At 40.5% G+C, this 26,747-nt stretch overlaps 3 protein-coding genes across 3 annotated transcripts; all 3 read left to right on the top strand.

Annotated features, from left to right (window-relative positions):
- The first annotated feature begins 10,752 nt into the window (after positions 1 to 10,752).
- LOC135479360 (clumping factor B-like) lies at positions 10,753 to 13,744 on the top strand. The gene is made up of 4 exons (XM_064759184.1): positions 10,753 to 10,772; positions 11,060 to 11,220; positions 12,536 to 12,901; positions 13,506 to 13,744. Exons 1-4 carry the CDS (start codon positions 10,753 to 10,755, stop codon positions 13,742 to 13,744), a joined length of 786 nt encoding a protein of 261 aa, XP_064615254.1.
- Positions 13,745 to 16,835: 3,091 nt separating this feature from the next.
- LOC135479359 (clumping factor A-like) lies at positions 16,836 to 17,876 on the top strand. Its single transcript, XM_064759182.1, has one exon. The coding sequence runs from the start codon at positions 16,836 to 16,838 to the stop codon at positions 17,874 to 17,876; it is 1,041 nt and encodes a 346-aa protein (XP_064615252.1).
- Positions 17,877 to 26,177: 8,301 nt separating this feature from the next.
- On the top strand, positions 26,178 to 26,672 carry LOC135479358 (uncharacterized). The gene has a single exon (XM_064759181.1). It carries the CDS (start codon positions 26,178 to 26,180, stop codon positions 26,670 to 26,672), a length of 495 nt encoding a protein of 164 aa, XP_064615251.1.
- Positions 26,673 to 26,747: the final 75 nt, after the last annotated feature.

Genomic DNA, 26,747 nt, shown 5'->3' with positions numbered 1-26,747 from the left:
AGTGCTCTTTCGTCGTCATGCGGGTGAAAAATTATAAGTACGACGTAAAACCTCGAGCATACACACTACTTCATACATCTATTGCCTGTCACATCATCCATCATGACAGATTAGTGTCAGTGAGGGCCGGAGCATGTAATCTGTAACGATGACGTGTCATTTATAACCCCCGAACTGAACTTTGTGCACCACTGTTTCTTAATTGACACATTTTTATGTAGCCATGTCAAAAGCACTTCTCATTAGTATATGATTTGTTGATATCTACATCATCTAAAGCTCTTCTCGGCCTCTTCCTATCACGCCCTTGTAAAAGAATGACTGACAGCAGACATTTGACGTGAACTGATTTAATTTTAAATCGACCTGTTTTCAAATCAAAAGAGATTGTTTAAAGTCACTACCGTAATCCAACAGTAAATGCGTTTTACATTGTTGTGCCCAGAAGTTCAGTTATAGACCGAATTGCGTGATCAAGCTCTAGAGAATTACATAGCTGTACAATATATACTAAAGGTAAACTTAATACTAACATTTTCCATTTCCGTCCTACTATTTTATGCATACAGCACGTCATCATCTCATAACATTATCACTGATCATCAGTATATTTGTGCTTGTGTGCGTACAAGCAATATAAATCACGTCTGGTCTTTATGAAAGCTCATTTACCACTTTTCTGCCTAACGAAAAGTTTACAAATAGGCATAGTCCCGTGTAGATTCTAGATGTGTTATAGCAAATTAGAATCAAATCAAGCCAATTCTCTATTACTTAATTTTGTATATTTCCATAGTAAACATTCTTTCACAGTTAGAAAAGAGGACACAATTCCAACTTTTGACACCATTCTCACTTCTGACATTCTCACCTCTGATATCATTGTCACTTTTGAACCTGTGCCCACTACTGACACCATTCCCTCTTCTGACATCATTCCCACTTCTGACACTATAGTCACTTCTGACACCATTAGCACTTCTGACACTATTGTCACTTCTGACACCATTCCCAATTCTGACACTATTGTCACTTCTGACACCAATCCCACTCCTGACACTATCGTCACTTCTGACACCATTCCCACTCCTGACACTATCGTCACTTCTGACACCATTCCCACTCCTGACACTATCGTCACTTCTGACACCATTCCCACTTCTGACACTATCGTCACTTCTGACACCATTCCCACTCCTGACACTATTGCTACTTACTGCTTGCCACTTGCTGAGCATTTCAAGAATTACACGGGCATAAACAGACTATTTCCAATAATACTATGTTTTTCAGGCTATCAACAGACTGAGCAAAATGCTCCACATTTGTATAAGTACCTCAAGTAACCACACACCATCAGCGAGTTCAGGCTTTCACCCGCCTAACACTTTGTACTTTCCTCGTACCTCTTCAAAATTCATCTTTATTTGTATAATGCGTCACTACGCATGTTTTTCACCCTGTTAAGACTGAGCCGAACATCTGTTTGTTAGTGAATTTCCAGTTCCCGTTTCGGAGAAGTTTTTGTTACCTTATCAGCAATGTGGGCAATCTACTTCACAGATATACACATACCCTAACGATGGCCGTGCCAACACTTCCTCCCGCACTGAGGGATCGCGCACTTAGAGTTTTCATCGCACAAATCGCCAATGATATGACAGATAGAAACTTGGAGGATATGGAGTTTTACATGAGAGGTAAAGTGTATGCCGCCATGAGTGTTTGGTTTTCTACCCTCAAGCCCTTATTAGATCTCTGCTATATGAAAGTATATATAAGTTGACGAAAACTTTATGAGGTCGCCTTTCCTGCCATGAAGTCATTTGTATATTAATCGAAACAGACATTCGTATACAAGCGTCAAACATTGAGTTTCAGTGACAATAATTGTACTTATTCACTTCCACCATGCATTTATGCAAATACACAACGTATCGTTTAATACTAAATGAAATAAAATTAGAGGTTTTATTTATTTATTTATTTGACATTGGAAATTTTAAAAAAACAGTAAGCCGGACTGAAGAATATTTCATTCATACGAATGCGGCCAGCGTTGTAGTGGGAGAAAACCAGGAAGCCCCTGGCAGAGAAGGGCATAGCAATGAGATACGCACTTCTTTGACATAAAATGTATAAAGTATTTTTACATTTAACTCTTCGAACTATTGCTTTGTCCAGCCTTGAACAACAATTGTGTGTGTATAAGTGTGGAAGAGCATGCAATATTCTTTCAGGATTCTTTGGTATGAGGCGACGTGATTTAGATGGCAAACCAACTTCCCTGAGTCTCTTTAAACTACTCATGGAAAATGGTTACGTGAACGTCAATAGCATCATGGTTCTGCAGAGACTTTTGTGGCACATTAATAGGAAAGATCTATTCCAAAGAGCGGTAGAGTTTGCTGAAGAACAGGGGGATGTGCTTTACGTGCATACACCTAATCCGAGCCCAGGTAAACATACACAGCTATTTAAAAACCACCTACGTCAGTTGGTGAAAACAGTTCTAAAATATCACCTATATACAGAATTATATATGCATGTTAGTAACGATAACAACTTTTCAGATTTGTTAAAATTCTGTCGTAAAAATGACGTGCTATTGTACATTCGTTTTACCATTGTGAGCTTTGGCTCCCCTCAAGTTCTGTCCAGTTTCAGTGAATAACATATCTGTGATTGCTTTCTTTGGCAGCAACGGATTGCAGATATGTGACGTTTCACGTCAAAGGGAAGGTCAACAGGAAAACAGTTGAAGAGTTACAGTCCAACGTCGCTAGTTGGCTTAAAGTGCCCTTAGAGTTTGTATTGCTGGCAGGCGTGGAGGTTACAGACAGCTTTAACATCATTCTCATGATCCCCGAATTAAGCACTGAAATGTTGCGGAAACATGTCCCTTTGAACAGCGAGTGGTTGATGTCACAAGGAATGGACACCTGCAAAATAGATGGGGAGGACATTGATCTAACAGGTAGATTATCCATCAAATATAAATCATACAAGCTGAAGTCTTCTGTAAAACGCTTGACGAGTGATGAAATGCGCGTGGAAATGTAGCTAATGGAAATCTTAAATAAATCTTGTCGTCGTAACAGGCTTTGACATGCCAATCGTTGATAGAAAGTGTTGAACAATGTTATGTAAATTGGTTATTATGACAATTACCATCAACCATTATGACCTGGAACATCCATAATATTTGATGGTAATGGTCATAATGACCAATTTTCACATCTGTGTTCAACACCTTCTAGGAAAGAAGTAGACCAAGCTATCAGTCGACATCCTCTTGCACGAAGGGATTGTTGGCTATTATCGACCCAGTTGTAAATATTTACAATTGCCCTAAAATTAATGTTAAATACAATGGACTGTTAGTTCTGTCTCAGTTTTCGGTTTGCAAAGATGTGCAATTCGACACCGCGAGCATCCGGGATTTTTTCCTTTTTACTTCCGCCAGCACGCATACTCGCTCACACTGGGCGGTGAAGACATTGTCTATATAGCATGGGAGTACGTGCAAAACTCTCGCTCCACGACCTCATAAGTTCAAAACCAGGTTTTGTTGACGTTCACAATTTAGATATGCTGTGTACATTGTTCTCTTGTCTTACATACTATGGTTGATGGTTATTACCAGCTGTTTATCTCTGAATACCGTCCAGTGTTGTCCATTTCCCTATACCTTCCCATATTATGTTTCGCCTCGTCGCCTGCTTGCCCCCGACTCGTCCGAGCGAAGTGTCCGGATTTCCGTGATTTCAAATGGAATTGTCTCAAAAAGATGCTACGCGCATTTTTTAACAAGTTGTTGTTGTTCAACACTGAATCATTATGATGTAGAACTCTTTTGAAAATAAAGACACGAAAAGTTATTGACCGGTACATTGTCCTTTTACACAGGCCGCCTTTATGTACGAGTCCACGATAACAATCCCCTTACTCCTTTGTGCAAGTGGCGTAACTTAATTTTACAATCAATTGTATACTCAGACCTATGGCCTACTATCGATTGCAGCTACAATCATCTCTTTGTAAAAACAGGCCGAGAAGCTTACTACCCATCCCACTGCATGGTCCTTTTCTCATTTATATTCCGCCTTTCCTCGACTAAAGACAATCTGTCGCCACTGTTTTACTGAGCAATGCATTTTCACAGGGAAAGTCTTTCTTATAGATATACAGCTTCTTGGGTTTATTAACATGACGTTTCGATGTATTTACTAATATCACTATCAAGTGATAACGACGTTAGTAACTACATCTGCTAACTGTTAACATCTCTTGATAACGATGTTAGTAACTACGTCGAAACGTGGTGTAGATAAACCAAGAAGCTGTATATCTATGAGAAAGACTTTCCCGTGTACATCCGTCAAAACTTCTAAATGCCACTCAAACATGTCAATGCATTTTCGTCCATTTTCTCTTTCATTTAGACCTTCCAGATAAAGGCGTTTCTAGCCCCCTTCCTAAAGAAAGCGACGATCTGTCATTACAAGAACTGAAACGACTAATGGACGAAAATAAATTTTTGCAAAGCCGAGTGGAGACCTTACAGTAAGAGCTATAGTAATACACACAAATCGTTAAGAATATTGTTAACTTTCTCATATTTTCTGATTTTCTTACTTTATGATCGCTTCTGTCAGGTTGTAACGATCCGCTCAAGAAAAGGTCCAAACATATTACATAGAGACATCAGAAAATAACCATTACGCTAAAGCAACTGCACATTCTTTTTTACTTTCGGCCGAGCTGGGGTTCGTTCTAGACTGGAAATACAATTTGAGAAGTTACCCCCAACATGAATTCGTGTATGTACAGTTTGTGAGAGACATCGGTAAGGAAATCAATAGGCTCCAGACACATTGCAAACATCTATCGAGAGAACTTTTAGAAAATATCCTTAGGTAGAGCTGAAAATTCAAAATGTTTGGAAACTCAATGAATGAAATTCTGGGGCTCATACAACCATGCTTTTTTAGGCAAAGAATGTTCATGTGCAGACACATTCTCGGCTTCATAGTATTGGTGTCAACCGTTGAAATGATGTTACTGTTATCAACAATGCGGTCACATAAGGAAATATTGTGTACTGGCAATTTGTGCAAAGCAAAACTGAACACAAACCATCCTGTGCAACAGAGGTAACTTAGCAACTTAGGCTTTCTTTGCGTCACAACTTAAGCAGAATTAGGTAACAAAAATGCAGTGATGTTAACTGCAATTTACTTGCACAATTTTTCACGATTACACAAAAACAATAGAATGGGACCAGGCCTCGGGAATACTTAGTTCACCGGCAGATTACTTCGGTAGCCTAGTGGTTACAGCGACCGCCTCGACGCCTAGGAAGAAACCAGCGCCGGGGCATACTAAAGATTTAAAAAAACGGTACTTGTTGCGGTTATATGCAGAGCAAGGAAACAGTGCTTACTGGCCCGCTGTGAGTACAATGTTATTGTTTCGGATGTCTGGTATCCTCGGTATGATACTTCAGTGGCGGCAACACTTTGACGACATGAGCTCGCCCTGCCACGTAAAGGCATAGTTTATGTACATCGACCTAATGACTCCTTTTCGCCATATGACAACGAAGTACGAAGTAAACCCCCCAAGCGTACATATATAGACCTACATACAAACATCCACACATGCATACATGCACATAGATTATCAGTCAATGACAGGATTTATATAACGTCACAGACACGACCTACTGAGTCTAGCCTAACTGTGGTATTGTCATATTTAGCAGTTTGTTAACAGCCTGATCAGAATGAGAAAGTAGACAAGGGATAAGATTAGATAGGATAAGATCAGATAAGATTATATTGTGGTGACTTGTGGTTATTTACACGGAACACTTCGGGAGCACGAGATCTACTTCTGCAGCAGGTATTTCTTTGTGGATATAAATAAGGTCTTTATTTGTGAATATATCAGTGAATTAAGTACGACGTAAAACACCGATCAAATAGATAAATAAAGAAGAACCTTTTTCATAATATCGTGTATACTTTTTGATTTATTTGATTGGTGTTTTACGCCGTACTCAAGAATATTTCACTTATACGACGGCAGCCAGCATTATGGTGGGAGGAAACCGGGCAGAGCCCGGGGGAAACCCACGACCATCCCCAGGTTGCTGGAAGACTCTACTTTTTGAGGGCAAAATACTTTTTACTATAAAAAACTTCCTTCACATACACATTGGTTGGATTACAATCTTGTTGTATGCCAATACCGATGCTTGTACACATAATGAATATTGTGTATTTTCTCTTTAGAACCTGGTAATTCTTTGTACTGACAACTACCTCTTACTTCCGGGACTGAACCTAGGCAAACATTCTTACATGCGAAATGTGGTCATCCAACAAACAGCACAAATCAAGCATTCTCACATGCGAAATCTGGTCATCCAACATTTTCCAGTATGGTGTTGAGCAAGAGTTAAATAAAAAGATAAATATTGTTCATTGGCAAGCTGTCATGTTTGCTGGCATGACCGTTATTGAGACCTTGTTAATTTATTTTTCAGATGTGAGAGGCTCGTTCGTTACGAAAGTGGCGACCACCAGCCCACGAACGATAGTGTTCACTCATCCCTGGCCTCTGTTTGAGTTATACAATCTACAACCTGTGTCTCCGGCTTAAGTGATGGGAAACGAAAACCTCTGCACCAACCTTAAACAACCGCCTCTGTAAGATACTATGGTAACTACATATATGGATTATATATACATTTTTCTTCTTTATCTGGAAACATAATTTTCTCCAATATCAGTGTTGTCATCCAATCTTTTTTCTACTCCTTCTAATAATTAATAACATATTTGATATTGTCATAGCATTATGGTGGGAGGAAACCGGGCAGAGCCCGGGGGAAACTGTTATATATAATATAACAGTAGTATGTATGTAATATAACAAAATAAATACTCAGGTTAAAACTGGGTTTAAAAATAGTGTCTATGAGCTATGACAATATCAAACATGTTATTAATATATATATATATATATATATATATATATATATATATATATATATATATATATATATATATATATATATATATATATATATAATAATTTAGAACACATAACCACATAAAATAGGTACCTTTATCGGTATTTTTGTAGAAGTACTAATAAAAAATATGTGTTTTTTAGCAAGTTAAAATTAACACAAAAAGATGATTGCATATTTACTTTTAACCGTTTTGGCCGAATCTTTTATTAATGTGACATTCAGCTAAAATAATTGGTAATTTAAGACTTTACCGCCAACGATCACAATGGGGAGAGACTTCTTGGTCAATATGCTACGCTAACAAGCTAACAGCTAAGTCATAGAGCCCCTCTCCTCACACTCCACTTTGTCTGACTCCATCACAGAATTAAGGAGCGCGAGAATACATGTTGTTCTCATTCTTATTTGCAATGTGTTATTTACTGGTAGTTTACATTTGTTTTGAATTTCTGGTGACTTCGACTTCATTTAATTCAACTCTAATTTTATTGGGACTGTGACTTCAGTTACCTTGACTAATGATGACTGTGATTTTAGGTACCTTGACTCATGGTAACTGTAATATATCATGAGCTGTGATTTAACGGTGACTTTAACTGTCAAAAGTTATCTGCTGATGACTGTGATCTCACTTGACTTGTGACGTGCTGGTGACTAGCATGAGCTGGTGTTATCTGGTGATGACTGTGATCTCACTTGAACTGTGGCATGCTGGTGACCAGCATGAGCTGGTGTTATCAACTGATGACTGTGATCTCATTCGACTTGTGGCATGCTGGTGACCAGCATAAGCTGGTGTTACTTAACTTATGACCTTCATCTAAACATATCGTGGTGTTTTGATGAAGTGTTTGTATTTGACGTTTATCTATTAAGTTAATCGTTATAGTTGGAATTAGCTACCCTCGTTGTTGTTCTTTGCTGTTATAGTTTTATTAAAACTCACAAAATATTTAAAAATACAGCTGCTTTCGTGTGCTTGTATTCATTCTTTAATCTTCCTATTTTTTAAAAATTTTTGTTAATTTATTTAGAATTTTTTTGCCCTTTGCGGCCATAAGTCTACGGTCATCTTTATGGTTAAGGAGATTAGAGTTCGTAAATTAAATTATAATATTATTGTTAATACCCTAACAGTGGTATCACTACACTGTTCTTAAAAAAATACCCTGATATGCCCACAGACTTAGTTGGATTTTCTTCAGGTAGTCGCAACTACCCTGACGACGCAATACCTACAGTACTGGTTGCCGTGGTAGTTAAGTGAGCGTAACGTTAAGAGTGCTTCGTGGAGCGTAAAACACTAAATACGACCTGACCGTGTCTAAGAATATTTCACTTATACCAAGTCCGGGGAAATTGCTGCAGGGCATTCTCACGTGCGACCTGAGAGGAAGCTGGCATGTGCGATCGCATTGGTAGGCTAAGCACGTTAGCGCAATTAAAATCCAGCTCATGCTGGTCTCCTACAAATCGGTGTAAAACACCAATTTTGAGTATGACGTAAAAATCCTATTTTGAGTATGGCGTAAAACACTAATCTCGAGTATGGCACAAAACATCAATCTTGAGTATGGTGTAAAACATCAGTCTTGAGTATGGCGTAAAACACCAATTTTGAGTGTTACGACCCAAACTGTCTGTATTATAAAGAGATGGCTTGTTCGAAATACGCGACAGTTTAGCCGCACAAAAAAAAAATATCCAAAGCCAGCAGATTTTATTTTTCAACAATTTATTAGGTTTAACAAGAACAGATAATAAGACTTATACAAATACTAAAGTACTTAAGTTTAAGAAGAAGGGATAGCAATATCTATACAAATACTAAAGTAGTTACATGTATAACGGTGTCAGGTCCAAACGGACGTATATATTCCACAATGCTGAAAACCACACAGGCATAAATGCACAGAGGCAATATCTGTAAGAGGGAAAATCCACAGTATAACTTAGTGTATGACGAAATATACATAAAATTCCACAGACAGGGTCCGTCTACTAATAAGCACTGTGTACACAAGAGCACAAATTAAACATACAAATTCAGACTGAACAAGTGCTCGGTGGAGATAGGATATAACAAAGCCAGAGGCTATAAAGACACCAAAATTCAGCACAAAAGGCCTACTAAAGTAATACACAGCGAAAGCATCCAAAACTCTCAATAATTCTCCGTTCTCTCCCTTTGACCTGCTTTCATAGGTCTTATATAGCCTGGTGGAATTGTCTAGAATAAGAAAATTCCTGAACACGTGATGTAAACAAACAGACATCGACCTGAGCGTATTCTGGAACATTCTAAGGCAGAGGCAGACAGCAGGCCCTGAACTCAGCATATGTAACATTCTAAGGCAGTGGCAGACAGCAGGCCCTGAACTCAGCATATGAAAACAGTGGCAAGCTAAATTTAGAAGCTGACGACAGTTGTTCACATAACATGAGTATGGCGTAAAACTCGAGTATGGGGTAAAACATCAGTCTTGAGTGTGGCGTGAAACATCAATCTTGAGTATGATGTAAAACACCAATCTTGAGTCTGGAGTAAACCACCAATATTGAGTATGGAGTAAACCACCAATATTGAGTACTTCGTAAAACATCCATCTTTAATCTAGTCCTTTTTCAAATCACCTTGCCTACTTTTTCAGCCCCGTTAACAATAACTTTAAAGTGTCACATAAGGTGTTGTACCACAGTCTGTTTACACTCTCCTCAACGTGCTTAATACTTGGTTTCGAACTCACAAGAGTCATTACATCGAGCATGGGTTATTCTTTACATGTATCACAACTGTCCACTCTGCGGATGTAGGTAAAAATAGTGCCTTGTAATAGAAACATGATCACGGCAAATATAAACACTGTGCATTACTTGGAGGTAGTTGGTTAGAAGCACTTTCAGAGAAGCATATCGTGCATGCTTCGCTTTTGACTTTGTAACTAAAACATTGCTTACACTTAAGTTAAAATATCTATCATTCAGATTTCCTCTGACACGCTATTATAAGCAGCTTTTTTGTTGTTTCTTTCTTATTTTACGTAAATTACAGCACGATCAATTTCATTGTCACTTCTGCTTAGTATTACCTTACCGCGCCGGAAAAGGATCATGCAAACAAAATATTTTAGGCATTTCCAAGAAGAGCTAAAATTTATGACGTTTTTCGCACCACATGGTAATAAATCTGTAAAAGGGATACAAAGGAAATGGGGATCTATCGCACACATTCTACAGGCCAATAATTTGATTGGAAACAGCAATCTCAAACAGATACATGCCTTTCCGTTGGTGGAACAATCTCGGACCCCAACATAATCCAAACACAAATTATTTCTTAATTTTGTATTTTTATTTTGCAAAACATGGGTCGTGGAACGCGACTTGCTATGATGCGGTGCAAAATAAATCTCGAGCTTGTTTGATTTGGAAGGCCTAAAGTGTTTTGGTGTGCCCTTTCGTATAGTTATTTAATACTGAACTGTAAATCATGAAAATCCCCATACGTGGCATGAAAGTTTCGCTAATTATCTTTTCCATGTATTTACTGCTTTTTGCCTTTTTTCCTGCATCGTGTTTTTTTGACTTTGCAGAAGGCATTTAAAAATCGGTATCAGGGAACACAACTCCGCAAACTTAGGTGACATCAACTAACTTTGTCACTGTGCTCCACTGTCATTCGCCTATTTTACTACAATGTAAAAAGGATGGTTGAACAAGATTTTGTGTGGGCTGTCGGCGACTAAATAATGTGACAATTAAAGATGCTTATCCTCTTACCAGTATTGATGATTCATTAGACTCTCTACATGGTGTAAAATGGTTTTCCACTCTTGTTTTAGCTAGTGGATATTGGCAAGTAGATTCAGATGAACAGTCCAAAGAGAAAACAGCCTTTATTACCAGAAGTGGACTCTAACAATTGAGGGTTCTTCCATTCAGCTTAACCAATGCCCCTTTGAAAGATTGATGGAATTGATTTTGGCTGGTTATCAATGATTTTTTTTTTGACAGCAATCTGAACACTGACAGTAATCCGAACACTGACAGCAATCCGTACGCTGACAGCAATCTGAGCACTGACAGCAATCTGAACACTGAGAGCAATCCGAACACTGACATCAGTCCGAACACCGACAATAATCTCAATACTGACAGTAATCCTAAGACCGACGGTAATCTGAACACTGACAGCAATCCGAACATTGACAGCAATTCAAACACTGACAGCAATCTGAACACTGACAGTAATCCGAACACTGACAGCAATTCAAACACTGACAGCAATCTGAACACTGACAGCAATTCGAACACTGACAGCACTCTGAACACTGACAGTAATCCAAACACTGACAACAATCTGGACACTGACAGCAATCCGAACATTGACAGCAATTCGAACACTGACAGCAATCTGAATACTGACAGCAATCTGAACACTGACAGTAATCCGAACACTAACAGCAATCTGGACACTGACAGCAATTCGAACACTGACAGTACTCTGAACACTGACAGTAATCCAAACACTGACAACAATCTGGACACTGACAGCAATCCGAACACCGACAGTAATCCGAACACTGACAGCAATCTGGACACTGACAGCAATCCGAACATTGACAGCAATTCGAACACTGACAGCAATCTGAACACTGACAGCAATCCAAACACTGACATTAATCCGAACACTGACAGCAATCTGGACACTGACAGCAATTCGAACACTGACAGCAATCTGAACACTGACAGTAATCCGAACACTGACAGCAATTCAGACACTGACAGCAATCTGAACACTGACAGCTATCTGAACACTGACATCAATCCGAAGTCTGACAGCACTCTGAACATTGACAGCAATCTGGATACTGGCAGCAATGTGAACATTGACAGTAATCCAAACACTGACAACAATCTGGACACTGACAGCAATCCGAACATTGACAGCAATTCGAACACTGACAGCAATCTGAACACTGACAGCAATCTGAACACTGACATTAATCCGAACACTGACAGCAATTTGGACACTGACAGCAATTCGAACACTGACAGCACTCTGAACACTGACAGTAATCCAAACACTGACAGCAATCTGAACACTGACAGTAATCCGAACACTGACAGCAATTCAAACACTGACAGCAATCTGAACACTGACAGTAATCCGAACACTGACAGCAATCTGAACACTGACAGTAATCCGAATACTAACAGCGATGTGGACACTGACAGCAATTTGAACACTGACAGCACTCTGAACACTGACAGTAATCCAAACACTGACAACAATCTGGACATTGATAGCAATCCGAACATTGACAGCAATTCGGACACTGACAGCAATCTGAACACTGACAGCAATCTGAACATTGACATTAATCCGAACACTGACAGCAATCTGGACACTGACAGCAATTCGAACACTGACAGCACTCTGAACACTGACAGTAATCCAAACACAAACAACAATCTGGACACTGACAGCAATCCGAACACCGACAGCACTCAGAAAACTGAACACTGACAATTATCTGGACAATGAAGGTAATCTTGAGAATGACAGTCACCGGTACACAGACAGTATTCTGAACACTGACAGTGATCCGAACACTGACAGAAATCTGGACGCTAACAGCAGTCCGAACATTGACAGCAATTCGAACATTGACAGCAATCTGAACACTGACAATAATCCGAACACTGACAGCAATGTGGACACTGACAGCAATGTGAGCACTAACAGCAATCCTGACCGTGACAGCCATTTGAACACTGAGAGCAATTTGAACACTGACAGCAACCTGAACACTGACAATAATCTGAACACTGACAGTTATCTGGACAATGAAGGTAATATTGACAATGACAGTCACCGGTACACAGACAGTATTCTGAACACTGACAGTAATCTTGAAACTGACAGTGTAATTTACACTGACACTCATATGGACACTGACGGTAATCTAGACACTGACAGTTATATGGGTACTGATAGTAACTTGGTCATAAATAATACCCTGCTCACTGACAGTACTCTGAACGCTGCCAGTAGGCTACTCTGGGGGCTAAAATGTTCTAGTTTCTTTAACGGCTTAATTCGTTTCCATTTTACGCAAGTTTTTCCACTGTGCTCAGGTTTTTCCACTGAAGTAGTCGAATCACTTTATTAATCCCATTTTAGTGCATACGTAACTGAGTGAAAATTTGTTGTCCATGGAATCAACTATTGCAGTGGTTTGGTACCAACACATTTCTGTAGAACAGCCCTGTCTGTCACGCTGGAGACGCGAGTATGAGTGAGTGAGTGAGTTAGTGCATGGGGTTTAACGTCGTATTTAACAATTTTTTTAGACATATGACGACGAAAGAATCCTTAGAGAGCATGCAGTGTGCCTCCTTGTTGCAGGACGGAATTCCACTGCTCTTTTATTTATCGCACAATAATCTGGAGAAGCCAGTATTGTCGACACTTACAAAAATCTGGACAGTGACAGTCATCTGGACATTGACAGTAATCTGGACGCTGAGAGTGATCTGGTCGGTGAACGCAATGTGGACACTGAAAGTTATCTGGAGAGTGACAGTGATTTGGACAGTGATGGTGACCTGGACAGTGACAGTGATCTGGACAGTGACAGTGATCTGGACAGTGACAGTGATCTGGACACCCTTGCCCTGTGTGTGTACATGTGAATGGTGTCGAGGGCATAGGTGTGTTCCTTTAGTTGGATCATGTGTATACCTCATGTGTATTTTAGTTGGCAAATGACTGTATTTGACTTACTCCACGGTTACCGACAAGAGGTTAGCTGTAACAACAACTTATACTTAAACTGCGATGACAGAGATGTGCATATACATGTCTCAACAAAAAGTTTGTAGATTTCACTGCTCGGTTTATTGGCTTTTCAAAATCAACATATGATATGAACATATACAGGGTGTCCCATGAGTCACACACCATTCAGGTTGAGGTTGAATGCGTGAGCTACAGAGCGGTGTGTTGCCCCATCTCTTCCAAACGTAAAAACCAATTCTCTCTTTTTCTTGTACTGTTAGTTTATTAGCCATAATTAACTCTGAAAGAGAGAGAGAAAAAAAATTTAAAATCAGTATTAAATCTAAACACAGAAAAAAATGAAAATGACGATGGTGCACAACTTCTGGGACACCCTGTACAATTGCAATATGATTGTTCTATTAATAGCTGTTTAAAAATGTTCTATTAATATAGCTGCATATATTTATTTATTTGATTGGTGTTTTAGGCCGTACTCAAGAATATTTCACTTATACGACGGCGGCCAGCATTATGGTGGGAGGAAACCGGGCACAGCCCGGGGGAAACCCACGACCATCCGCAGGTTGCTGAAAGACCTTCCCATTTACGGCCGGAGAGGAAGCCAGCATGAGCTGGGCTTGAACTCACAGCGACCGCATTGGTGAGAGGCTCCTGGGTCATTACGCTGCGCTAGCGCGCTAACCGACTGAGCCACGTAGGCCCTTTATCTTAGAAATTATTCCTTAAGAGACATTTATTGTCGTTATGACGACAAGTGCTGCGTACGTGGGGAAGTCTTACAGCAGCCTGCGGATGGTCGTTGGGGGAGTTTTCCCCGAGGTGTGCCCGGTTTCCTCCCACCATAATGCTACCCGCCGTCTTATAGGTGAAATATTCTTGAGTACGGCGTAAAACACTAATCAAATAAATAAATAAATAAAAAATAAATAAATAAATAAATGACAAGCACTGCGCATAGATAGTGTGGTATAGTCCGTTTCCTTTAATATTTGGCCTGTATTTGAGTCATCGTTTTTTAAGCTGAGAATAACAAATACGCTGTATCGCTTAAGGGTCTATTCTTTATTCTATTACACTTCGATTCCTTTTTATTACATACAACGCACTGCTTGGAATTGTGCCAAGTGTAACTTATCTGAGTCGTTAGATACTCCGATCACGAGACAGAAGCGTTTGACTTCTAAACGGGTCTATTGTAGTTGTATGGGTGGATAGAGGTTGTTGATTACACTGAATAAAGCCGACGACAAATATAAACAAAAAAACAAAATGACGATTTTTTTCTGTCAGAGCGAACGCCTTCGACCTAAAATATAACCTCTTCTACATCGATTTGATGTAAAACTACCGTTAGACTACCCTGACCCGAACATAATTTCTTAATTATTTGGTATTAGAATTGTTGAAAAAATCGATTCAGTAATGCTTTCCGGACGTCCGCTTTTCATGTACACGCGGTAATGGAGGAGACCAAAACAGATCTGCTCACTCTTATGTCTGCAGTGCATCACTCAAGTCCATGAATTTCAACTCAGTTATATCCACTAAAGTGGGATAAAAAGCATAGTGACAGAGACCTAGACACTGACAGTCATGCAGACATTGACAGTCATATTGACACTGACAGTCATGCGGTCATCAGGACACAGACAGCACTCTGCACACTAAAAGTGATCTGGACACTGGTGGTACGGTAACATTGATACTGACAGTAATCTGGACACTGACAGTAATCTTGTCATTGACACTAATGTGGACACTGAAAGTAATCTGAAACCTTCATAGTCTGTCAGTAACGGTAAAGTTAGTACTGGCAGTCAACTGGGAACTGGGAGTAATCTGGACAGTGAAGGTACTGTGGACTTTAATCTTGTCACAGAAAGGAAACTAATCTCTGATAGTACTCTGTACACTGTCAGTTGTCCGGGCACTGATATCATTCTGGACAATGTCGGTAATTTGGACAGTGAGAGTAATGTGGACACTAACAGAACTCTGGACACTTACTTTAATCTTGTCACAGAAAGGAAACTAATCTCTGATAGTACTCTGTACACTGTCAGTTGTCTGAACACTGATATCATTCTGGACAATGACGGTAATCTGGACATTGAGAGTAATGTTGACAATAACAAAACTTTGAACACAGATTTTAATATTGTTACTGAATGAAACCTAATCACTGACAGTACTCAGTCCGCCTCTGTGGTCAATGGCATGCAGTAATTTGGACGTTGACAGTAGTCTGGACAATGACCGTGATCTGGACACTAACAGTCATCTGGACACTGACAGTAAGTTGGACACTTATATTTATATGCACCGTAACGAGTTCTGGACATTGAGAGCATTCTGGATCATGACAATCATATGGACCGTGACAGTCTTCTGGACATTAACAGTCATCTGGATCATGACAGTCATCTAGACCATGACAGTCATGCGGACCATGACAGTCTTCTGCACATTAACAGTCATCTGGACCATGAAGGTCATCTGTACCATGACAGACACTAACGGCAACTGGAACAATAACGGTAACCTAGACACTGACAGTCATCCGGATATTGAGAACACTCTGAACCATGACAGTAATGTGGACACTGACAGTCGTCGGACCATGACAGTCATCTGCACACTGACAGTCATCTGAACAGTGAGAGTAACTTGGACACTGACACCCATCTGGACAGTGGCAGTAACGTGGATAATGACAATAACCAGGATAATTACAGCAATACAAGTATTAACAGTCATCTAGACACTGACAGTAACCTAAACACTGACAGTCATCTAGACACTGACAGTAATCGGGAAACCTGGAAAATGACAGTAACATGAGCACTGACAGTCATCTGGGTACTTACAGTCATCTGGGCTATGACAGTAACCTGACCAACAATAATCTGGACAGTGACAGTCATCTGGATACTGTGAGTCATCTGGACAATGAGGATAACCTGGACATCTGAACACTGACATATGTGCAGTGGGAGTAACCTAGACACTGACAGTCATCTGAACCCTTACAGTCATCTGGACACCGACAGTCATCTGAACACAAAAACTCATCTGGACGCTGATAGTAATGCAGACAGTGACAGTCATCTGGACAGTGACAGTCATCTGGACACTGACAGTCATCTGGGCACTGACAGTCATTTAGACATTAACATTCATCTGGACACTGACACTCATGTGGACACTGACAGTCATCTGGACAATGAGAGTAACCTGGAAACTGACATTCATCTGGCCACTGATAGTCATGTGGACACTAAGAGTCATCTGGACAATGACAGTCATGTGTACACTGACAGTCACCTGGATAACGGTAATAACCTGAAAAATGAAAGCAATATGAGCATTGACAGTCATCTGGACACTGACAGTAGCCTGAAGAGTAACAGTCATCTGGACATTGACAGTCATCTGGACATTGGCAGTCATCTCGGCACTGACGGTAACCTGAACAATGACAACAATCTGGACAGTCGTCTGGACAGTGAGAGTAACCTGGACACTGACAGTAATCTGGACAATGACAATAATCTGGACACCGACAGTTATCTGGACAATGACAGTCATCTCCACAGTGACAGTAATTTAAACACTGGCAGTAAACTGGACAGTGGCAGTAATCGGGACTGTGGCATTTATATACACAGCCACAGTATTTTGGACAATGACAGTAATCTGGAAACTGAAACTATGGAAAATGACAATAATCTGGACACCGACAGTCATCTGGACAATGACAGCAATCGGGACATTAACAATAATCTGGACACCGACAGTCATCTGGACAATGACAGCAATCGGGACATTAACAATAATCTGGACACCGACAGTCATCTGGACAATGACAGCAATCGGGACATTAACAATAATCTGGACGCTGACAGTAATCTGGACAATGACAGTAATCTGGACTGTGGCATTTATATACACAGCCACAGTATTTTAGACAATGACAGTAATCTGGAAACTGAAACAGTAATCTCGTCATTTAAAGTGACCTGATCACTGGCAGTAGGCTACGATGTTAATTCTGTATGGACTTACATTTCTACTAGTTCTTGTTGGGATAAACCGGTTTTCACTGTACATAAGTTTTTTTTACAATTGTCAGGCAGATCAATTTCTTAGTCCCATGTCTGTGCATATGTAACTGGAATCAACTACTGCACTTGTTTGGCACCCAAACATTTCTATAGAAGAGACTCTTGAGACATTAGAGTAAGCGGATCTCTCTAAATTGCCTCCGTCACCTTGTGTCATAAATACCTCATGTCTTGATCCAATTGGGGGCCTCCGTGGCTCAGTCGGTTAGCGCGCTAACGCAGCGTAATGAACCAGGAGTCTCTCACCAATGCGGTCGCTGTGAGTTCAAGTCCAGCTCATGCTGGCTTCCTCTCCGGCTGTACGTGGGAAGGTCTGCCAGGAAACTGCGGATGGTGGTGGGTTCTCTGCCCGGTTTCCTCCCACCATAATGCTGGCCGCCGTCGTATAAGTGAAATATTCTTGAGTACGGCGTAAAACAACAATCAAATAAACAAATAAATAAATATTGATGCAATTTCTTCAAATATTCTAATACGAAATAATGTTTTTGTCTTCTTAAAATCAAATAAAAGAGAGTACACCTCGAACTTCTCTTATTACAGTTTATGCATATACATACTAGGTGCAGTTCGTACACCTCGAACTTCTCTCATTACAGTTTATACATGTACATTGCAGGTGCAGTTCGTACACCTTCGTCATTTCTTTGTAAATTTTAACACCGTTACCGTTTGGTTGCCACACTGGCCAGTTCATCGCTTTGTCAGTTTGTCGCATGGCAGTATCCTTTCGCCGTGTTCAACTGTCGTTTTTGCCGTTTCATTGGATTTGCCGCTGCGCTGTGTCAGTTGTGATACGGTCAGTTGTTATATGGTGATATGCGCCTGTATTGTCGCTTTGTTGCTTTGTCCCTTGTCACTGTTATCGCTTAGTGGATTTGTCGCTTTGTTGCTTTGACCATTTGTCACTGTTTTCGCTTAGTGGTTTTGTCGCTTTGTTGCTTTGTTCTTTTGTCACTGTTATCGCTTAGTGGATTTGTCTCTTTATCACTGTTATTTGCTTGTGGCTTTGTGGGATAGTCGCTTTGTGGGATAGTCCCTTTGTCGGATAGTAGCTTTGCCATGTAGATAAATGGTCAAACAGACGTTAAAGTTCCAGTCGGCCAAATTACGGAGCACTTCCAATACAACGCTATCCGATACAAAGTCTGTACACTTACATGTGTTATTATAATTTACAGCTCTTCGCATTCACTGGATAATGTTGTATTAATTTTCATCATATACATGTATATATGAAATCAGCTCGATTTATAGTCATATAAACAGGCTAATAGAATACATCAAACATCTAACCACACGCCCTCGTATCGGTCCAACAGACCCCATCATATATTGTTAATACTACTAAATGTACAAACAGTGCACATAAAAGCATTTGGCCGGGTCTGTTGGATTGATAAGGTGCAGGATCTGGCTATCTGATACACACAGATTCTGTTACAAGTACTTTCTGATTTCGATCATAATAACTACTATAAATGAATAATGTTTTTGAGATTTGCTTAGGACGCCTATTTGGTAGTTTCTTCACATTCGCGTTAAAGCTAATTTTCAGGAGAATGTAATTTACCTTGTCCGTTGTTTAACTACCAACCGTAAAGTGGATTAACTGGCTTAACGTTAATTTGGCAGCTTTGAACCAGTGGTTCTCATCAAGGCCACACAAAGAGTAATATCTCGTCGTATAAATTAGTTCAAAGTACAGACAGTCTGAATTACAATGGATAAGACTGTGATTTGAACTTTTGCATCATGTCTGTCCATACACCCTACGGTTCTAAACACACAGGGGTCACAAGGGTCACGGGGGTAAACTGGTGTGGCATTAAGACATATTAAGATATTAATATTAAGATCGCTTTGATGTGAATAATTCATGACCAATTCACAAAATCTCCGCAAAATGGTTTAAATTAAGTATAGATGATTGAAGTACATTTGTTTGTGGAATTTCAGTGTTTAAGCTTAAAAAATAAATTATGTTTTTTTTTTGTTGTTGTAGTTCGTTGAAATAAGTTCTGCCATTTACAGGCTTGCTGTTTTCACATGTCAGTGTTTCCCGAGATTTGTGATTGTTACGTACCCCGTCTTTAAATACTAATAAATAAATGATATTTTTTTTATTTTTCCTGGCCCGTGTCTGACCTACATTTCCCCCTTTATGAACGTTATAGCCTATTCTGTAATTCAGTCTAGCGTTCTGGGGCCTTCGGTGTTTATGAGTTTCGTGTCATTGTAAATAGGGTAAACATTCTGGAAATATGTACTGGCGTTGTAAACATGTTTACGATTAAACCATCCAGAATTTGCTTTATCCTTGTCTAGAAATATGAGCAACGGAGTTGTGAAGATGGCAGTCATTTACTGCGTCTGGAAAAATGTCTGGAAAGAAATGCAGGTGGAAAGTCTTTGGCAAAACTACATGTATAACAAAAAAGAAGTATAGCCAGGTAGTTAGTTTAATAGTTCGTGAGTCAGGCAATTACTAACAAAAATATCTCATGATCTGTCGCCCGTGACTCCTGTGATACCCACAGAGGAATATGTACACACTGAAAAAATTCTTCTGTTATTCTTAACAGAATGTCTGTTGTCTGAGTAATGCAGGAATGTAGTCTGCTATTATAACATAATATCCTTTTATTCAACATAATACCCTGCTAATCGAATACACTCTTCATGCTGAATTAATGGAATATGTGTGTTATATTTAACAGAATTTGTCTGATTCAAGAGCAGAATTCATTCTAGCATCACTCAGACAACAGGTATTCTGTTAAATTTAGCAGATTTTTTTGTTTAGTGTATAAACCGCCAGATAAACGGCTTAGCCCGAAAGTTAAGGTATCTGGTTAATACTCAACCGCAATTCCGTTCATTTATGTAATTAATAAAAATGTTCATTTCTATTCTCAAAGCTCGTGATTCCGAAAATTAAAAGACAAATAAAAGGTTCGCTAGTCAGACAATTACTAAAAAAATATCTTGTGATCTGCAGCCCATAATTTGTGTGATACGCACCGTGAAACATGTATACACTGAAAAAATTCTTCTGTTAACCTTAACAGAATGTCCGTTGTCTGAATGGTGCACAAATGTGTTCGCTATTATAACATAATACTCTCATATCCAACATAAAAGCTTGCTAATCGAATACAATCTTCATGCTTTATTTATAAAATATGTGTGTTATATTTAACAGAATAATCTGCTGCAGTAGCAGAATATATTCTAGCATCACCCAGGAAAAAAAACTTTCTGTTAAATTTAACTCATTACTTTTTCGAGGAACCCAAGTTGTCAAATCCTTACGCCGGTGTCTTCATGGATATGAATATTTAAATTTGAGGTCTTTTAAACGGAAGACGAAACATGATATACTGGCCACTTCAAACTGGCCTGACAGTGAACTTTTTACGTTAGAGCAATTAAACAGGACTGGTTTGCCTGGTGTCAGCATAATATGACCGGTTGAGGTGCAATGTCTGATGTCTTCAGTGACAGCAGGACTTTGGTCGCATTGACTGGCCCTGCCACAAGCAGGCACAATATGTGTCCACACTCTTAAGGTTACACGAGGGCATTGATTTTCCTTACTATGTATGTAGTAAATTTGTCGATTTCAACCTTAAAATTACATAGCATATATCCCCTAGCTTTCGGGTTGTAAAATGCCATACCACCACATGCAGCTTGCACTTTTCTTTGCAATATGTAAAAAAAGCAACCTATGATGGCCACCAATTTTTTGATTGATTGATTTATTTATTTGATTGGTGTTTTACGCCGTACTCAAGAATATTTCACTTATACGACGGCGGTCATCATCATGGTGGGTGGAAACCGGGCAGAGCGCGGGGGAAACCCACGACCATCCGCAGGTTGCTGTCAGACCTTCCCACGTACGGCCGGAGAGGAAGCCAGCATGAGCTGGACTTGAACTCACAACGGCTGCATTGTTGAGAGACTCCTTGGTCATTACGCTGCACTAGCGCGCTAACCGACTGAGCAACGGAGACCCCCCCTCCCCTCCCCAATTTTCTGAGCTGTGGCTGCTGGAAGTCATAGAATTTTATTACCTTGGTGAACTCCAAAATGGTTGGGGAGGGTAGGGGGAGGGAAGCAACATAAAAAGGCAAAAAAGATTCAAGTTCTATCTAAAACAGACATAATTCTGATATATTTTAACTAGGTGCAAAATATACAGTCCTGGAAAAAAGTTTGGAATATTGTTTTCACTGATGATAGCATTTACCAGAAACATACTTTTGTGCGCCTTACATTGAATACACACATTCTTGTTTGGGTGGAAAATGTAGTGGATTATGTCCCCTTTCAGCTCATACACACCATTATTGCTTGTGTCACCTGAGCAAAAATTACAGTTGGAACAAAGCATGACCATCCATTTCTCAGTGAAAAAGTCATGTACGCAGACATGATTATAATTTAACCTTGTAACTCTTATAAAAGCTCGGTTAAGGCATGCCAGTGCTACAGAGTGTTTCCAACAATACTGCTGTGATCATGAGACGTCAACTGAGTGCTGCAGTCTGCAACCGTATCGTTGGTATGAGCCTGGCTGGAGCAAAACAGAAGGACATTGCAGCAGCTCTTGGTGTCACTCAGGGAGCCGTCTCCAAAATCTTTAAGCGACACCGACGGGTGTGCCGACGCCTAGACCGAGGTCTAGTCGGCCACGAAAGACCACCGAGAGAGATGGCCGGTATCTGGTGAGACTTTGCCGCAATGGCCGTACGAAGAGTTCCAACCAGATACGCGCTGACTGGATGAGATTTACCAATACTACTGTGTCAAGCCGCTTAGTGCGATCCAGACTGTTGACTGCTGGGTATTTGGTAAGGAGGCCTAAGAGGAAGCCTTTGCTACAGCGTCGACACCGCCAGGCACGCTTATCCTGGGCGCGGGAACACCTGAACTGGCAGGTGGGACACTGGCGACACGTGATATTCAGTGATGAGTCTCGTTTTGTCGTCTACCGGGAAGATGGCCGTGTGATGGTGCGTCGTCAGGCTCACGAGGCTCTGAACGAAGATTGCATCATGCCTAGAGTCCAAGGCGGGGGCAGTGGGGTCACCCTCTGGGGTGCTTTTCATAGCACTGGTAAATGCGACCTGCACGTCTTGGATGGACACATGAACCAGCTCCAATATCAACGGATTCTGGAAACGATAATGCTCCCATTTGCTCGGCAACAATTCAGGGCAAACTTTGTCTATCAGGACGACAACGCCACGCCGCACCGGACCGAACTGATACGGAATTTCCTGGAACAGGAGGGTGTTGAGCACATGCAGTGGCCAGCCATTTCACCGGATATGAACCCAATTGAGAACTTGTGGGCGGAAGTTTCCCGTGGGTTGAATAACCTGGATGAAGCCCCAACGAACGTAGCTGAACTAACTCGTGCTGTGCTCACTTGCTGGAGAGATATACCGGAAGAAACTTTGACTTCCTTAGTTGCCAGTATGCCAAGACGTGTTCGCGCATTGTACAATGCGAGGAGTGGGCACACCAAGTACTAAATTAATTTTCTGTATTGTTAGTGTTTTGCATATTTAACTTACCAAGTATTGTAGACATATTTCCAATCGAATAAAAGTTACAGCTCGTAATAAAATACATGGGTTTCACTGAATTTCTGCACTTGTTTGGGGCGCTTTCAGAATATCGTGAAAAACTCGTCTCCTATAACATTTAGAAATGTTTTGGTTTGAGGAAACTATTGATAATGCATCATAGAGACTAGTCCAAGTGAAACCAGTCGACAGATTATTGACCTGAACGCAACGAACCACGCTCTTCGTGGAGATGGTGTGAAATTCACCAATATTCCAAACTTTTTAGACTTGTAAGTTAGACTGGAGTCCAAAGCAACAGCATTGATGAGATTCTCCTGATTGATTGCGCCGCGCTGAAACGCTAGCAACTCGGCCACAGATGCTCCCCTTCACGCTTTGGTCACCTGATGAATGTACCTTAACCGTGAATGTGAGCTCCCAGCAATGATCGCTGCTCTACTTAAGTTTTGCCAGATCTAAGCGAAATTGCTGTAAGGAGATGAGAATACAGTAGTTCTGATTCTGACGGATTGCTGTAAAGTCCACTATGTTCAGTATGGTTCGCATACATGTAAGTTTCAAAATATACCTTTCCCCTTTCTTTACTCCCTTACGGTAATGTTTTTATTAAAGCTTTTGTCATTGAGTACAAGGCCTTATATCTGTGTATGTTTCTTTGTTTATTGGTGTTTTACGCACCCCTTCTATGTCTATAGCTAGCTTTAATGTGATGGATTTTAGATCAAGCCTGGTTTGAAAAAAAAACAGTGAGCATTATATCGATGCCAGGCAGTAATACCGCTTCAAAATTCAGCCCATTGTTGGCTAGATTAGAACACGCAAAATCAATGTCAGGCGCCACTGGTCTCGAGAATAACACTGTATACCACTGGGTCAACTTGCACACGTTGTACTTTTTTTTGTATCCACCCTCAAGCATCGTTTAATTATACGATGTTAACCTCTCACCAATGCCATCGTTGTAATTTCAATTTCAACTGATGCTGATTTCCTCGCCGGCCATACGTGTTAAGTTCTGACAGCAACCTGCGGATGATCGTGGGTTTCCCCAGGGATTTGCCCGGTTTCCTCTCACCATAATGCTTGCCACCGTCGTATGAATGTAATATTCTTGAGTACGGCGTAAAACACCAATTAAATAAATAATAATGCATACGTATACAGAGTAAACCAACCACCTTTGGCAAGTCACTGACGACCTATGCCAATCTGATACAAAAATGTACTGATGGAATTGCACCATATTGATGGAAAATGAATAATCTTCAACGTACGTCGCATGTAGGATGTGGTAGCAGTCATACGAGCTCAGTCGATCATATATTGTCACAAAGGCCTCACAAACAGTGACAGTTGGGGTGATTTACAAATTCTCTGTCTAGTATTTGCACCTCGCGCGGCCTAGTGATTGAAAAGTTTTAAATCAAGATGTCTGAATATTAAGCCAAAGACAAAAAAACCCCAGTAAATCCTGGATGCATGCTTAATTTTAATAATAGATTAATGCATCGTAAGCTTATTCTTCCTTTGAGGAATTGACAGATTGGTTGACATGATATATGTATTCTTTCAGAGGCATTTAGGACTTGGGATGGTATAGATTGGCCGAGGCATTACTTATGGATAACAACTCCTGAATTTATTGTGTTGGTGACGTTTCGATGTAGGTTCTTACATTGTTATCAAACCATATGAACATACAGAGATACAAGACAACATATATACAGTAAGAGAGTGAGTGGTATCAAAAACAGGCAACAATGTAACATAGATAATAGCTTCAGGGTTAATTGCTTCAGGGTTTAAGGCTGTCACTGTCTAATCTGATGAGGTTATTGTAGGCGCTCGGTAGGTGGTACCCACTGTCTGGGTTAAGTTGTGGAATGTGTCGTCGGATCATGATGGCTTCCAGCACTTTGCTTCTTTTATAGTCTGACTGACGGAAGAGCCGCAGGTATACCTGACAAGAACAAATTCAACCAACTAGTCAACGACATGCTAAGCGACACAACGACATACAGGCAAATAACCAAAGACCCCACACCGAAACTAGAAAGAGAATTTAGGGCAAAACTCGAAGCCCTGCAGAACAGCAATGAAATCGACATCCAACTGTACCGAAAGCTCAACACAACCCATCCCAGAGCACCTTACGCCAGGGAAACCATCAAATCCATAAGAACTCGATCAAAGCCCGACTCCTGATCTGCTCCAGAGGCACTGTCCACTACGACACGGCACAGTACCTCACTAAACTCCTAACACCTCTGGGCAAAACTTCCAAATCTTACATCAAAGACTCAGCAGAATTTTGTAACAAACTTAAAGACATTCCAGGCACAGCCCAACTGATCAGTTACGACGTCATCGACATATTTACCAACATCCATAGAGAAGAATCCCTAGACATCATACGACAGAAGCTGAACAGCGGACAACACCCCCTCAACACAGCCATGAAACCTGACAGCATAATCAGCCTTCTGGACTCGTGTATACATTCCACCTATTTCACGTGGGGGGATGACATATATGAACAACTCCACGGTTTACCGATGGGATCGCCCCTATGACCACTTATCTCCGAAATATACATGACAGAATTTGAGAACAAATCCTTAGCTGCAAGCCCCATCAAAGCGTTGTGTTGGTTCCGTAAGGTAGATGACACATTCGTAGCACTAAACAAGACTGACAACCGCCAGTCCCTACTTGACCACCTCAACACCCAAAACAACAGGATACAGTTCACCATGGAACAAGAATGCGACAAAACCATACCGTTTCTGGATGTACTTATCAGCAAGAGGAACGACAAACTCCTCACTTCAGTATACCGCAAACCCACACACTCAGGCCAATACGTGAATTACCCATCTAACCAACCTAATCGGATCAAGAGAGGAATAATATCTACCCTAACAAAACGAGCCATACAGATATCCAGCATCAACCTCCAAGAAGAAATAAATCACCTCAAAACAGCCTTCACCCCACCCAAAACCGCCACCCATTGGTGGGAGACTACTGGGTCATTGCGCCGCGCTGGCGGGCTAACCCCCTCGGCCACGGAGGCCCCACATATATAATGTTTGGTGACAATACTATTAATACTGCTTTGTTTGTTTAGATCAAGCATTTCTTTGGTGATACATCTATGTTGC

This window comes from Liolophura sinensis, chromosome 12 (assembly GCF_032854445.1).
Source record: "Liolophura sinensis isolate JHLJ2023 chromosome 12, CUHK_Ljap_v2, whole genome shotgun sequence".
NCBI classification, from domain to species: domain Eukaryota; kingdom Metazoa; phylum Mollusca; class Polyplacophora; order Chitonida; family Chitonidae; genus Liolophura; species Liolophura sinensis.
This window is presented reverse-complemented; position numbering and strand designations above follow the sequence as displayed.

Bases quoted from the DNA above. Each gene is read 5' to 3' on its own strand.
- LOC135479360 (XM_064759184.1), top strand. From the start codon at position 10,753: ATGGTTGAACAAGATTTTGT. The intron at 10,773-11,059 runs GTGGGCTGTCGG...TTTTTTTGACAG, and splicing joins ATGGTTGAACAAGATTTTGT to CAATCTGAACACTGACAGTA. The intron at 12,902-13,505 runs GTAATATTGACA...AATCTGGAGAAG, and splicing joins CAGTTATCTGGACAATGAAG to CCAGTATTGTCGACACTTAC.
- LOC135479359 (XM_064759182.1), top strand. From the start codon at position 16,836: ATGTGCAGTGGGAGTAACCTAGACACTGACAGTCATCTGAACCCTTAC.
- LOC135479358 (XM_064759181.1), top strand. From the start codon at position 26,178: ATGACAGAATTTGAGAACAAATCCTTAGCTGCAAGCCCCATCAAAGCG.